General features: G+C 43.5%; 2 protein-coding genes across 3 annotated transcripts; both read right to left on the bottom strand.

Annotated features, from left to right (window-relative positions):
- Nucleotides 1–2,361: 2,361 nt before the first annotated feature.
- LOC103371234 (transcription factor E2F3-like) lies at nucleotides 2,362–10,790 on the bottom strand. The gene is made up of 8 exons (XM_008300486.1): nucleotides 10,717–10,790; nucleotides 9,238–9,406; nucleotides 8,765–8,876; nucleotides 6,450–6,690; nucleotides 6,042–6,174; nucleotides 4,368–4,481; nucleotides 4,087–4,282; nucleotides 2,362–3,837 (listed from the first exon to the last, which is right to left on the bottom strand). Exons 1-8 carry the CDS (start codon nucleotides 10,788–10,790, stop codon nucleotides 3,563–3,565), a joined length of 1,314 nt encoding a protein of 437 aa, XP_008298708.1. The 3' UTR covers nucleotides 2,362–3,562.
- Nucleotides 10,791–11,053: 263 nt separating this feature from the next.
- On the bottom strand, nucleotides 11,054–14,390 carry srfbp1 (serum response factor binding protein 1). Of its 2 annotated transcripts, XR_520935.1 has the most exons (3): nucleotides 13,908–14,390; nucleotides 11,397–13,744; nucleotides 11,054–11,352 (listed from the first exon to the last, which is right to left on the bottom strand). XR_520935.1 is itself a non-coding variant. In XM_008300483.1 (2 exons), the coding sequence occupies exons 1-2, from the start codon at nucleotides 14,388–14,390 to the stop codon at nucleotides 12,419–12,421; spliced, it is 1,809 nt and encodes a 602-aa protein (XP_008298705.1). In that variant the 3' UTR covers nucleotides 11,054–12,418. The 2 variants fall into 2 exon arrangements, 1 of the variants encoding a protein (XP_008298705.1); XM_008300483.1 differs by having other exon boundaries at nucleotides 11,054–13,744.
- Nucleotides 14,391–14,791: the final 401 nt, after the last annotated feature.

Genomic DNA, 14,791 nt, shown 5'->3' with positions numbered 1-14,791 from the left:
TGCACAGCCGTGGTTCAGACCGATTCACACAAAACTATGTAGAACTAACACTTGAGCACAGGACGCTTGTTTTTTTAAAACCTGCTCTTCCTCATTTCACAGGCAGCAGCAACCACTCTTCCCCTTTCACTGAGGGGGAAATCTGGAGCTGCTTTCACCAGGCTCTGTTTCTTCGCTCACAGATACAAGCTCCCATCCTCCACCGGTGTTACGAGCCGATTGTGGCCCCGAGCTCCTCTTCGCAGCAGCAGCAGCAGGTGGCCTCGGGGGGGCCTGGCTTTGGCTACTCCAGGGACATGATGGAGTCTGCAGCTCTATGGTTTCTCTCAGCCAGTAAAATCAATGTAAACAACTTACTCTTACTAGTTTTTACTCTGTTTGCCGTGTATTTGCGATTGCATATCATTCATTTGATGATGTTTCATATTTGTTTGTTCCACCGCAGCTACGAGAAAGGGACCGTAGAAGTGATGGAATATTCCTGTTTCAGTCAGCTCGCCCGGTTGTTCACCTCATTGGTGTAACAATGCTCGTTCGTGATCGTGTTTCGGGAGCACCGAAGGGAGGGTTGTGTCAAACTTTCTCACGAATGCTTTAGTCCACCTTTAACTTGATTTCCATACAAGATGCAAACTGCAAAAAAAAAAAAAACTTTTCTTTAAGCCTCAACATTGACCACTTCATAGAAAGCCCTGTGAAACTAGGAACGAGCAACAAGTAAACATGCGCATAAGCTCTTCAAATCAGGCATGTCTCCTTTTATTTCTATTTCATACAACACGGACTTCCACCAGAAATGCGACATTGAGTTTACATAGTCATTTAGCCCTTCTGGGTGTAAATGTGCATAACGGACACATTCGGTGGATGGTACAAGTAACACAAAGTGGTTGTCAAGTCGGAAAGAAAGAACGAAAGAAAGAACGAACAGAGGTCAGATTAGACTTTTGAAGAATGCTAAAATGTATTTGTCGTCACAGCAACATTCACTCCTGCTACTTCGACCACAGACATGCTACTTCTAAGAACCATAGATATGTATAATAAAGGCTAGATGTCTTTAGGCGGCGTTTCGAACGGCATCACCCTTCCGCCATCTTGATACGGGCAAGCTCTCTGGAGGAACCTGTGGTACGTGAAGGAAGGTGAGTGATCTGCACAAACGCAAATACTCTTATCTCGCTGAAATCCTGATGGGTTTACAAATGGTTTGGTTTCTTACAAACGTTGTCAACGTGGCTACAATTCAAATTACAAAAACACAAATAAAATACAAAATAATTAAAATACTAATTGTTGCTGGCCGTGAGAGTCTAACATAACTACACCTCTGACGTTTAGAACAAACCAAACCAGAAATCGGTAAAAACAAACTGAGCAAGTGATCGTTATTTAAAAAGTACATGCCCCTCTACAACACAATGTTGTGGGTGAGCGAGTGGACCGTACCAAGATGGCCGCCAATGTGGCCGTGCGATTCCATTGACCGGCAGCGCGGACGAGACATCTAGCCTTTTTTATACATATCTATGCATAGCTCCATCCATCCTTCATTTTCTAGACAGACTACAGGGTTAAAGAAGGACGTACTGGCATAAATGAAGCTACTCTTTCAACAGTTAGCTGTACAGTGCCTCATGTGGGTTTGGCTCTTTTCACTTGATGGTAGTTGCAACTTGGGTATAGTATTGTCTAAGCTCAATTTTGACAAAAAAATAGTAAGAAAGTCTGCCTCGTGGCTGCAACTGCTTCAGTGATCAAAGCTTACCTCCAACAGCAGCATTCAAAACTCTGGCCAAACATTAATGGGAGCTCAGAAGAGATGCTTAAGTAGATGTGGAAAGAAAGCAAATGAGTCAATCAAATCATCCTCAGAAGCCCTTATGTTCTCACAGTTTGATGACACAGTTGTTTCCACACGCTCAATGCAGACCTTCTCTTTGGAAGCATTTAGACTTGAAACCGCAGAAAAAGCACAGGTCGATCCAACTCCATCAACAATGGTTCAGTTCCATCTGTATCTCTACGACGGCGAGCCACCATCCATCACCAGGACCTGCAAACTATCCGACCTGGAGTGTCTGCTAATAAAGACGTAACGTGGGTTGTCATGCCTGAGATTTCTCTGCAATGTCGGCCATGTTTTAAAATGGAAGAGCAGCACGTCCGTCAGCGCGGCAAAAAGGTGAGTAAATGTGTGTCATCAGTAGACGATGGCATCTCTCACAGCTACTAGAGGGGAGACACACTACATTTGTACGTGACCAAATGAGTGGTTGAGGAGTTTGGAATCGCTGCCAGACAGATTTCTAATATTCACAAAATGTTCTGGTACAAACAAACTTTAGGGAACACCGTAAATATTGTGTATGAATCAGGCTTTAATATATAAAATTGCACCTCTAGTGAAACTTACTAGAGCCCTGAGGAAACTATAAAGCACACAGGTTCAGATGGAGACCGAGCTGTAATTTGACTTAGGTAGCAGACAGGAATGCACCAATCCAACACTTTTGTGTATCCTAATGGTCATTGGCCCCTGACGTGAGCAACAGTGTCTTTGTTATAAAACAAGGTGTACCCATTAACTGTTCCATTTATTCCACCATTATTCCACCACTTTGGGTAACTTTACATGAAGATGATTCCAATGAATTCCACACCGTGACGTACATCTGAAGAAACACTGGGTATCGGATCGGTACTCAGTATCAGGCAACACACCGAGTTGAGGTATTGGAATTGGTGCCAGGAATGGAAAAAACTTGGGATTGGTGCATTCCTCGTAGGAGTGGCAACACAAGACATGTGGGTTATTTGCATATCAGTTCAAGGTGATGAGCAACTAACTCTCTGGAAGGAGGCTCAGAATATGATTCTGTATCTTGGAACAGCTGAGTGGGAAACTAAGATACAAAACTACAAATCAGCAATAAACCACAGCATTAGTAACCATACAGTCATGCACAAACGTCACATCCGCATCCCAAAAGTCCAACACGAGCAGCAAAAGTCTGGTGGACGACTCTTGACAAGCCTTTAATGAACACCTTTAAATGTTTACTCTTCCGGCTCTGTGCTACTACGTTGAATGGTAGCTTCCTGATCGAAGTACAAAAGTGATCCGCATCATCCCATAACTGAAACAACACCACCGGGTTATGATTCAGTCTTGTGTTAATACTTTGGATAGAGATACTCAATAAGGTCTCTCAGACATGTAACACATTAAAGGTCTGAATCAAAATGCTTCATCCAACAGCACACATCAGCCCCAGTCCAAAAGAGAAAAAAAAAAAACGAGGCCATAAGAAGACTGGCTTGGACTGGAATTACATGCCAACTCCAAGACAGCTCCGATTTGACGCTTCCAAGCTACAACTTCCTCCGCATTCCTTGGAGTCCGTAAATCCCGGTAAGGCAAATGCAAATATAGAAAAAAAACAAAAAAAACAACTCCCATTCAAGTCAGCCCTTAGTTCTTTTGTACTGTATCTCCCCGGTATCCTATTTTGTGTGAAGATTTCTTTTAAAATTACTGTATTTCCAAAAAAAAAGCTGCTCAGACAAGGGGCATATCCACTGGCGATTGGTCCAAGTCGACAGAAGAAAAGAGGTCAGTGATGCCCACGTCCTCCGCCAGGCTCAGGAGGTATTGCTCCCCGTCAGGAGAGAGGGCCAGAGATGGAGTGAGGGTGACAAAACTGTGCTGGTCTTCAGAGGAGGGTGAGGTGAGTGTGGGGGAAACCGAAGTGAAAGTAACCGGTGAGGAGTGCTGTGTCTGCTCAGGCAGCGGTTTGGAGGAATTATTGATTCCGCAACTATTGTTAGCGACGTCTGAAAAGATAATGAGGGTGTGGATAAGGAGACACGGGGAAAGAAAACAGATGAGCGATAAAGGATTGAAAACCTACAGCAAAATGAAGCCAATAATCTCTAAGCAGGCTCTGAACTGAATACTGTATGTTATATGTTTCCTGTGTAGGCAGAAGGAATATAGGCGGGGTATTCGCCCACTTCTCTGTGGCCACACAGTAGCACTAACCTTTGCTAACAAGTCATATGACCCTTATGCACAAGGCTCACCTTTGGAAGACACTGGAGTGAAGGACGATAAAGCTGAACCCGGGACTGAGCCGATCCCACTGGTGGTCCAGTTTAAGTGGCTGCCGTTTGCATCACTGGCCGCCGAGCTGTCCATGACTTCCATAGGGACGGGGTCATCGGAGCAGAGGAACACTTCAATGGGCCCCTGGGTGCTCCTGAGGTGGACCTGGAGGCTCTAAGCAGACATGCCCGGAAATCAGTTTCATGAGATCGGGTATCAAAGAAGTAACTCCGTTTTGACAAGATGTTGAGAAACGTACCTCCTCTGGATGCGGCACCTCAAGTTTAGTCTCTGCGGGAGCTTTGATCACGATCACAGTCTGTTCTTTTAAACTGTTGATCTTATGGACGTCCTCGTAAGTCAAATACGCATACGTGAGCCGCAGGGTCAAGGAAGATAATAACCACAGGCCGATGTTTGCTTGTGTTGCTCGGGATGCAGTCAATAAATAATCAAAAAAATTCACACCACAAGCAGCACAAACCTGCCGCAGACCAAATGTAAACTTTAAAAAAAAATCCATCTCGACTCACTACTGCTTTGAGAGTAAGTGGAGTGCTAATAGGGAAGACGGGGACCTTGACTGAGCTCTCCACAAGTACCTCCCAAGTACAAAACATATTCAGACTTTGAGATATGTTTGATCTGAAGGGTATGGAAGAGATGAAATATGCAAGAAAAGCTTTAAAACAGACTCTGTATGTGTAAAAATGTAGACAGGTAGGTACTAATGCATGTCATCGACGGGCGGAAAGGTCCATGAACTCATTCACTAGGTTCCTTGTTACAGAACACCCAGTGACCCAAACAGTTACAGTCTGTTTCTAAATTCTAGGGTGCAAGTTTTATTTAGAATATTTCTGGCAGCGCACCACTTGTTCGCTGCCAGTTATTGCATGCGAGTAGGGTTAGTCTTTAAAGCGGGCAGATACGGTGAGATTTTTATTAATCTCGCACAATGTGTTAATTCACACTGAACACTGTAATCCGGGATTCCGCGTGTGCAGAACTTGCCATTGCTCTGCCGTCCATGTGGAGCTTACACTGAACATAATGACGACGCTCTGTGTGATTATGGTTCCAGTGGAAGATCCAATAAAGCTTATTCAAACAAGATGTCTGTGTCATCAGGGCTGGCAAAAAAGACAGAAAGGCAGCATTTCTTTGGGCAGCTCTGAAATCTAAAACTGGTCAATTGAATTTGGAACATGTCACTCTTTTCTTAGTATACGTTTATTTTATCTTGAGATTCTAACAGTTATAGCACTATGAATTATAATTAATGATAGCATTATTTGTGCTACCTCTATATAGTTTTGATGGTGCATGAGCAGCTGAATGCTTAACTGTGAAGCCACGGATCTGCTCCCTGCATGCAGGCAGTTGTTGTAATTATACCATTTTCTAGTTTATCTGAAGTCTGTTAGGAGGACGCTGTTAAATACATGTATGGTAGATCGCTGTCTATGTATTTACACATGCACACTACTGCTGCTCGGTCAGTAGACTGCATACAGACATCGTGCAGATTCACAGATTTGAACATATTTTTTTTAAAAATGATGTCACTTGGACTCCTCATATTGCCAAATGTGCAAAGCATAGCACTGGCCTTACAGTAAGATTTCCGGCTAATGATGCAGGTTGAATGTTTGGATTGTCTGTCAAATACAGCACTATAGCGCTAACGTGAGCCGAACATCTTTGAGGGTCAGTGTGGTTTGATACATTTACCAAAAACTTAAACATATCTGATGTGTTGGCCTAAAGATCGGCAGGCATGAACTAAACTCCCTGCTGATGTGGAGTCGACATGAACACTTTCGCCCCAACTGTGTTTAATTCTTACACGACCTCAACAAATCTGACCGAAAAGTAACTGTTTGGTGGCAGACAACAATAATGTGTAAAATGAATGTACAAGTGAAGGATATCTCTGGCTGCAGCGGTCCTCGCACAGCTGGTGGATCTGCCGGGTACAACACTGAATCAGCTCGTCCAGGTACTTCTCCTCCTCGGTGAGACTGTTCAGCTCTTGATCTGCAGTGCCGGCCATCTGTCCGCCCCTGTGCACACGTGTCCGAGCAGAACAGGGTCAGCGGCAAAACAAACATCACACGGGACATCCAGCATGAGATCAAACCTGAGAAAACTTCAAACTGAGAATAACAATCGTGTTGGAAGCGCAAACTGAGAGCTCGCGGCTGAGACAGGGTGCTCCGTATCCATCAGCAGCTACGATCACGTTTAAAGAAAATAAACTGCTGCTCTTAACTTCAGGGCTGCCAGTCTTCTTCAGTATATAACTTTTGTGTGTATAGATTGCCCCACGTATACTCACAACCACTGGATGGTGTTCTTAGACTTCTTTCTGAGGAGCTTGACCCCCTCCAGGACGTTGGTGACATCGTAGACGCGTCTCTTCGGGGCGTTGAGCTCCCGGGCGACGACGTTTAGGTCCAACACTCCGTCAGCGGAGCGGTTCAGCAGCTCTGCGAACCCCTGCGTCAGCAAACCCAGTGAGGTGTCACAGCGCGACCTCTCGAAAAGTGACTTGCGTGCTACGGGATTGGGGGCAGGAGCTGAAAAACAAGTTGGGATGGAGAATCTGTGAAGATGTGTTCATGTTTCTAGCATCTATTCTAATAGGCAATGTTATACACCGCTCATCAGGATTTGATTGCTTCCAACATTTGGCATTCTTTTGTTGTTATTAGGCAAAACAGGGAGTGGGTAGGGCAGTCAGTCATTTTAAATTGGATACTGAGTGTTTTAAAGGAGATAATGACGTAGTTTTGAGTCTAAGTTCTGCTCAGGGATAGTGTGAGATCAAACTGACGTGTGGCAGCAAACAGTCTGAAAGATAAACATTAGGACGAGTTATAAAAATGAATAGCAGAAGCACAATTTTGCAACCCATCAACTGAGACAAACGTTTCACAGATAACACAGGTCTCCACAGAGACAGAAAGAAACAACAGTTCTTGGTGAAGCCAGGGTCTATGACAAAACAGCACCACTTCTCACTACCGCTAAGAGCAACGGAGAGCGCACAAAGAATCAAGGAAATGATGAGCTGCTGGATTCACTGGAGAACACAAATCTGCTCACTAAGGCCTTAAAAATACAGCACGTTTCATAATATGTGTCAGTTTAACTTGACTTCATATCATTTGGTTACACGCTGTCAAAACTAAACATATGACCAGTCACTGGGGTCACACCACAAACTGTAGCAGAGCGACCAGTTTTATTGGAAGGAACCGCACTGGACTGAATTGAATCATATTTGTCAGATAGATTCCAGTTTGTCTGTGTGAGCTGTGTTTTTCCCCACAAACACAAAAGTTATAGAGATCCCTCTCCACAGGGACACTTGTCACCTTATACATGCTTTCCTTCGGCGACATTATCAAGAACCGCAGCACAAATTCCCATTGCTATGTAAATATCCAGTTACATTTATCTGTGAAGTCAGAGGAAACCATCAGTTAATATAATTCCAAGCATGTCTTCACATGAAGACATAATAATTCAGACACAGCTGGAGTTATTGTATTGATCCTATTATCTCATTGGGGTCAATTTGACCCCATTCAATGTTTAACATCTCTAAGTAAGTCATTGACAGATTGGTTTTTTTTTTGTTTCATTTAAAGGGCTATTTACACGTACACTTGGGCAACAATTTCAATTATGATATTTTCTGGAGGTGTAAGTTGCTGGGGTCAAATTGAACCCAAAGATAAAAGATGTCAGTGAATTTGAAGGCAATACGAGGGTTAAGCACCTCACACTATCTAATCAGATAGATACGCTGGATGCCAATGACTCGGCCTCCAGTTCTACTGTGAGGAACCTTGGAGGTTTCTGATCAGGGCAGGACGGCCTTCTTTCATCTGCGTAATGTTGTCAAAATCAGGAACATCTTGTCTCAGAGTGATGCTGAAAAACTAGTCTATGAACTTGTTACTTGAAGACTGGACTACTGTGACTCCTTATTGTCAGGATATCCCAAACAATCTCTGAAATACCTCCAGCTGATGCAAAATGCTGCAGACAAAATTTCTTAAGCCAGACAGCTCCCAGTACATACGTCCAAAGTTCTTAACGTCGAGGTTAATAGAACCATATTATCCCACCAGAACACTTTGCTCTCCGACTGCAGGCTTACTTGCGGCTCCTGAAGTTTCCAAACGTAAAACGAGAGGCAGACCCTACACTTATCAGGCTCCTCCGAGTTTGAATTCAGGAGGCGGAACCTCCTGAGACTAAAAACTTTCCTCTATGATCAAATTAATAGACAAGGTTGACACAAGTGACCCCATACATCAGTAATGGACAACCTACCAGGATACACTGAGCTTTCTGTTTTCTATCTGCTATCCTGTTCTCTCCCTTTCACCCTCACCCCAGCTGGTGGAGGCAGACAACTGCCCTCCCTGAGCCTGGTTCTGTTTCTTCCTGATAAGAGTGTTTTTTTTCCCCCCACTATCACCAAATGTTTGCTCAAAGGGAATTATTGGATTTGTTGTGTTTCTCTCTGTATTATAATACTGCCTGGTCCTAACTGTACATTGTGAAGCGCCCTAAGATGACTTGAGAACATTTTTACCAGATCTGTCTCCTGGAAATCATCAGACTACCAAGCCTTACGTTTTCCTCCTGTGTGGGTCACAGAGGCCATGGGCTTCTTGTCTTTGGTGGTCCTGCCACCATCCTGAGGGTCCAGCAGATCACCAGCCTCCAGCTCCAGCCTTCTCTTTGCCTGAGGAGAAGCATTTAAGCACAACTTGTTAGAAAGCAGCAGGCACATCTAAAATGTCTTATCATTACATTACTATGCAGTTTAAGACTTTTAGTTTGCCTTAGTTTCTTCCTGGGCAGCCATTTTGATCAATAATACAGTATAAACTTGTCAGGACTCCATTGCATTCACTTGTAACTTCAACTGTATTTAACCAGAAGCAGTGAACGTGTCTCTGCATGAAATAACATCATGTCTCCTTCGGCTGCTTGTCGTTTGGGAGGCTTGTCGTTGACTGAGGGGGTTGGAGCAGCAGCTAGCTTCCCTCAGCAGTGTGTTTAGCTAGTTGGAGCAACACTCCCCATCCCCCTCTCATGCTCACCCGAGGCCTCAGCAGTAGTTCGCTGCCGGCAGTAATGAGCGGCTCACGGTCACCTCTCACCGATGGATACACGCAGGAACTCCTCCGTGACCGTCCGCCGTCACGGAACACAACCGAGGAACAGAATGTACAAAAGTGTGGACCGACAAGGCGCGGTGTGATGCCTGGGCTCAAGGTAACACACGCACGTAAAGTGACCGGAGAGATACCCGGATGTGGCCGAAGAGTCGCGGTTCACTTTCACAATAAGAGCAGAAAAAAAGTATACGCTTTTGTCCATTTTCACAGAAGCATGGTTAAATTATAAGCAAGCTAAACGTGAGACACTGTGATCAAAGCAGCCCGTATTCCACATTAATATCACAGTGAGTGCAGGGTATAGCAGCGGTTCTTAAACTGTATTGGCCTAAAAGTACTTGAAGACAAATCCCCCAAATAAATAATACTCAGAGCAGATCTGCTGCCTGGAGGTGATCAGCTCAACTTCTGTACTGAGCAGAGTATTGTCAATTACATAAAGATTAATTTAAATAAATAGCACCACTGGATTCCACCTTTTTAGATCTAAAACACTTTCTTTGTCTTTAGATCTTAATAGCGGTTACCTAGATATCTTTGGCTTGTGAAAAAAATAAGACGTTTAAGGATGTCATCTTGCGCATTCGAATCAAATTTGGCGACAATTTTATAGACAACTAATGAATTAATCGATAAAATTATCAACAGATAAATGGACTCCAAGAATAATAAACAAAAGCAATCATACAATCCATTAGTTACGTTTTAACTTATACTCGATACTGTATATATAACTTATCTTATTTTATATTTAAATCTCTTCTATTTTTTTGCTCTTTATTTTGTTCTTTATTCTATATTGCACTGAAGGAGCTGCTCTTAATCTCATTGTACATGTGTATAGTGACAATAAAGGCATTCTATTCTATTCTTGCCATGGCCTTATTCTGAAGAAACACCGAGAGCTTCCGTCATTACCCAGACTAATTACCGTGCGCTTGGCTACGGCTGTACTACGGTTGTACCTCGAGTTAGAATCGGTGCGGTGGCTCATTAGACAAAACGCCACAAACATCGGTGACAAAATACAGAATAGAGTTTTATAAGTTTGATCCATCAGGAGGGAGCAGCTGGTGAAATGAACATCAGGCTCATCCAGAAGCGTCTGTTCAGTCAAAGCAGCAACATGGACGACATGTGTAAATAAACTGTAACGTTCACGTAACTACACACATATGGAGGTGGTTTAAGCTCGACTAGCTGGTAAACATTCAGACTCACGAGTATTGTATTTATATTCAGTATAAATATTGGTTCATTTAACATACGTGGGCTCGGTCCAGCTCAGATCGTGTTCCGGGTGCTGAGGTTCCGTTACTACAGACCGTCAGTCATCTCGGAGAACCGGACTTTCACCGTCACGGTGTTTCCCAGACAGGACGGAGGGATGTGAGTCGGCACGGTCTGGACACTCCCCACGTCCACGGAGCGAGGAAACCTCCGTTCTCATCGCGTCGAGTAGTGACGGCCGTCATTCTGCCAACTTCGACTTTCTACCGACTTCACGGTGTCTAACGCGCCCGTATCATCCGCTGAATTAAAATTCTGTCTGTAACAACGCAAACGACAACATCGTTTCAGATTCTGAGGAGAAGACGATCTACGCGGGAAACACAGATTTCCCGGGACAGCTTCAAACCACATTTGCATGTAAACTCCTATTGGCTGTCACTGCGCACGCGACGCCATGTGCGTCTGACGTAGCTGTAAACTGACCAATGGCTGTAGAGCTCTGCCACAGAGTTGATTCTACTTTTTATTAGGAAGTAATTCACTGTTACTTCATTTAAATACCATTTGCAAGCGATGCAATAATAACTTTTTGGAAAATAAGGCAGCAAAGAACAACATATTCTGCATCTGTACATATAAACTTAATATTATTAAAACATCTAAATATGAGAGACCATAAACAAGAAAACTTTTAAGTTACAGTTTAGCCGCACTGGATGTGTGTATGTATGTTTCACAGAGAATACAAAGCAACAAAACCATATTTACCATCATTGGAATCATGGAGATACATGGGGTATAACACTACAAAAACAATGCTTCCCAAATCACCACTGACAAATTTGCAACATCACTATAGTACATCTTTACAAATGACTTGTTCCTTAGATTCATATTTGGAAGTGACATTTTAACAACACATGTCTAGCAACTTTATGCAAAAAAAAATAAAATAAAAAAATCAGGGTTTGGTGTCTTGTACCGGGGATGAAAAAGCAGTTTACACGTTGCAGTACACCCGAGGCCAGGCTCACACTACAGGAGTTCTAAAATCCTACCAGATTCTGAATTCAGGTTGCATCCAACACATAATAAGAAATTTCACAGATTTATTTTATTTTTTTAAATTTTTAGATGTGCACACACGACAGGGTTTGAAAATAATGGTGCATCAAACACTTCAAGATAATCGTGACAGAGGGAGCAATAAGGGAGCAGTATGCCATCTCACGTGATCTCCTGGAAAAGCACATGGAAACAAAATAAAGCAACAGCTAGCTGTAACGCTAACAATACTTTGCAGCGAGAAAAACAGAAGCAGAAAGCCAAAGAAGTCTGGAAGAGAGCAGAGTTTGTAAATCGCTGTCAACACAGTTTGTCTATTCTTCAATGAGAACCGGGGCACATTTCAACAATTAGTTTTAATATCAGTAGCTAAAGTTAGCCTCGAGGGCTAGAATGTTGAGTGTTGCTTGGTAACAGTGTTTGAAGTTCATGTAATGACTACGTTAACGTAATGATAACAGATTTTTACATCTAAATGTCAAGCATGTTGGATATTATCAGGGAGGCTCCGATGAGTCTTTGGGAGGTTTCAGACTGGATCTGTAATCCCTCACATTGTCAGTTAATGCACCAAACAACAGTTTACATAGATCCCAGAATATAAGGATTTGATTGTTGGGAGGACTGAAATGGGGATCATCTAGGTGAAACTCCTGTAGTACGAGCCCAGCATGAACTACGCTGAGATCACCTCTAGGGTTCAGCGAAAAGCGTCGACCTCCGGTGCAACATGACATGAATCATCCAAATGTGGCCGATAAGAGACACAAACAATAGGTATGTGATGGGTAAACCAAAAACAACTTCAATCATCATCATCAAACTTGATCTTCTTCCCCTGGAAGGCCAGGATTTGTCCTTGCTGTTCCTTCCTTTTCTTACTGGCCTCCCAGGATGGATGCAGGGCCTGCTGTGGTGGCTGATGAGCAAAGACTCCTCCACCTCTGTGACTCTTTTGCCTGAAAGCATCACCTCTGCCTCGCCCCCGCCCTCTGCCAGCAGAAGCAAAGCCCTTCGCCTCAGACTCAGGGTGTCTGTCTTCAGGACACGGCTTGCTATACTTGGACCCCGAATTACTTTCTGCACCTCTGTCCTGATTTTGGAACCTGGATTGCTTACTAAAATCTCTATTCAAACCAAAGCCACCTTTCGGTTTGCCTTGGCCTCTAAATTTATCCCCACCCCTCCCTCTGCCAGTGCCTCCACCCCTACCAGCCTTAGCCCCAGCCAGTGAAGAACAGAAAGCAGACTGGAGGCCGGGTGCTTTGGACTTCAGCCTCGACTCAAGCTCATCCAGCTCGCTCTGGAGCTTGTCTTTAGATTTCACATCATCTGTTGAGTCATTCTTCACCGTAGGTCTCTTGTTCGCCTTCTCTTCCCCTTCTATGCATGTCTGTTTCTTCTTCTTCTTCTTGAATTTGCTCACTTTCCCTACAAAGAAGTCGTCCTCGTCCTCGTCGCTCTCCTCTGACTGGGACGACTGCTTGTGGAAGCGTTCCTCTGTGCTGTCATCAAAGTACTCCTTCTCTTCATCATCTGACGACTCCAGGTCGCTCTCTTCATCATCTGTTGTTTTCTGGAGCAATGCAGGGGCAGCCTTAACATTGGGTTTCTTTTCAGCAACCTTACTTTGAGGTTTATTTTTCACAATGTTCTTTACATTACTGCTTTTTACTGCTGCTGGTCTCACACTCATACACTCTGGCACCTCTTGTATTTGAACATCAGCAGTACCAGTTGAGTCCTGTTCTTTCTCCATTTCCTTTTCAGCTTTTGCAACATCTTCAATGTCTTCAAGGACACTGACTCCTTCCTCATTGTCTATGGTTTCCTCTGGCTCCACTGCATTGTCTTCCTCTTCTACGTTCTCATTCCTTGTTTGTCCCCCTTTGTGTGGTGACTGCAAAGTCGCCTTTCCAGCTTGATTTTGCACTTTTTCCTTTCCTCCCTGCTTCCCATCCTTCATCCGTTCCTCTTTGAAGGCTTTCACAGCAGCTTTGATGTCCTCAATCTTCTTGTTGAACTGAGGGTGGGTGGCGACGCGTGCAACGGCCCGATCAGAAATAGTAGACTTGGGGTTTTTGCACACCTGTTCAAAGTTGAGAGTCTTCTGCAAGGCTGTCTTGGTTACCTGCCAATGGAAAAATATTGTATCTTTACAATGAAATGCTTTACAGTTTATAAAAAAAGAGGTCCTAAATCCTAAGTAGTTTTCTTACCAATTTCACTTAAAAAGTTTTACAAAAATTATGCTTCTCCTTTGATTTACAGAGAAGAAAACAGAACATACGTACCACATCTGGTACGAGGTTCTTAATGGCATGGACCTCCTCCAGCAGTCTTGCTGCTCTCCTTTGATTCCTTTCAATTTCCACCTCCTTCCCCTTCTTCTTCTTCAGAGCAGCAATCTGACGTGTCAGTTTCCTGATGATCAGAGCCCTCACCCTCTTCACCTCCTTCCTCATCTTCACCACCTCGTTGTTGAGGTTCAGGACATCAGATGGCTTCTTCTCTTCAGATTTTACCGGTGATGGATTCTTTTTATCTGTGGTTTGTGGCGTTACTTCTTCTCTCTCTTCTTTATCACCACTACCTTCCTCTTCATCATTTTCTCCATCCTTCTCACCTTCGTCCTTATCTTCTCCTTCTTCTCGTGCCTCCTTTTCTCCTCCCTCTTCTGCTTCTTCTTTCCGCTCTTCCACTGTGTTTTCCTTCTCCTTCTCCTCTTCCTCAGCAGATGGCACCATTTTCTCTATTTTGTCCTTGTTGCACATCATCTGTTAAATAAAATAAAGGCTCAGTGGAACAGCAAATGTAACACGAGCAGCAACCACAGCATTAAACTACTTCTACAATAACTAAATTTAAAGCTTGACTGTTTTCATCTCTTCCATTTTAGGGTCCTGTGTTGTAGTTTAGTGGGATTTTCTGATTAACTGGTGACGCTCATGTGAGTGACACACCAGTGCAGATTTTTAAAGTAAACAACACAACAGTCTACTGTTAACTGTGGACAAAATTACATTAAATTACTAGGTGACCTCATTTTTAAATGAGGTCTCTCTCTCTCTCCGTCACTGTTGCGGGAATGTCAGAACAAAGCCCTGAGGAACATTAACGTAAAAGTGACTTATCTCTGAATGACAGTATGCCATCACTATGATTGATTGATGAAGCA

Source organism: Stegastes partitus, unplaced genomic scaffold (genome assembly GCF_000690725.1).
Source record: "Stegastes partitus isolate 25-593 unplaced genomic scaffold, Stegastes_partitus-1.0.2 Scaffold1548, whole genome shotgun sequence".
Classification (NCBI taxonomy): Eukaryota; Metazoa; Chordata; class Actinopteri; family Pomacentridae; genus Stegastes; species Stegastes partitus.
Note: the sequence above shows the minus strand (reverse complement) of the source record. Positions and strands in the feature narration are given on the sequence as shown.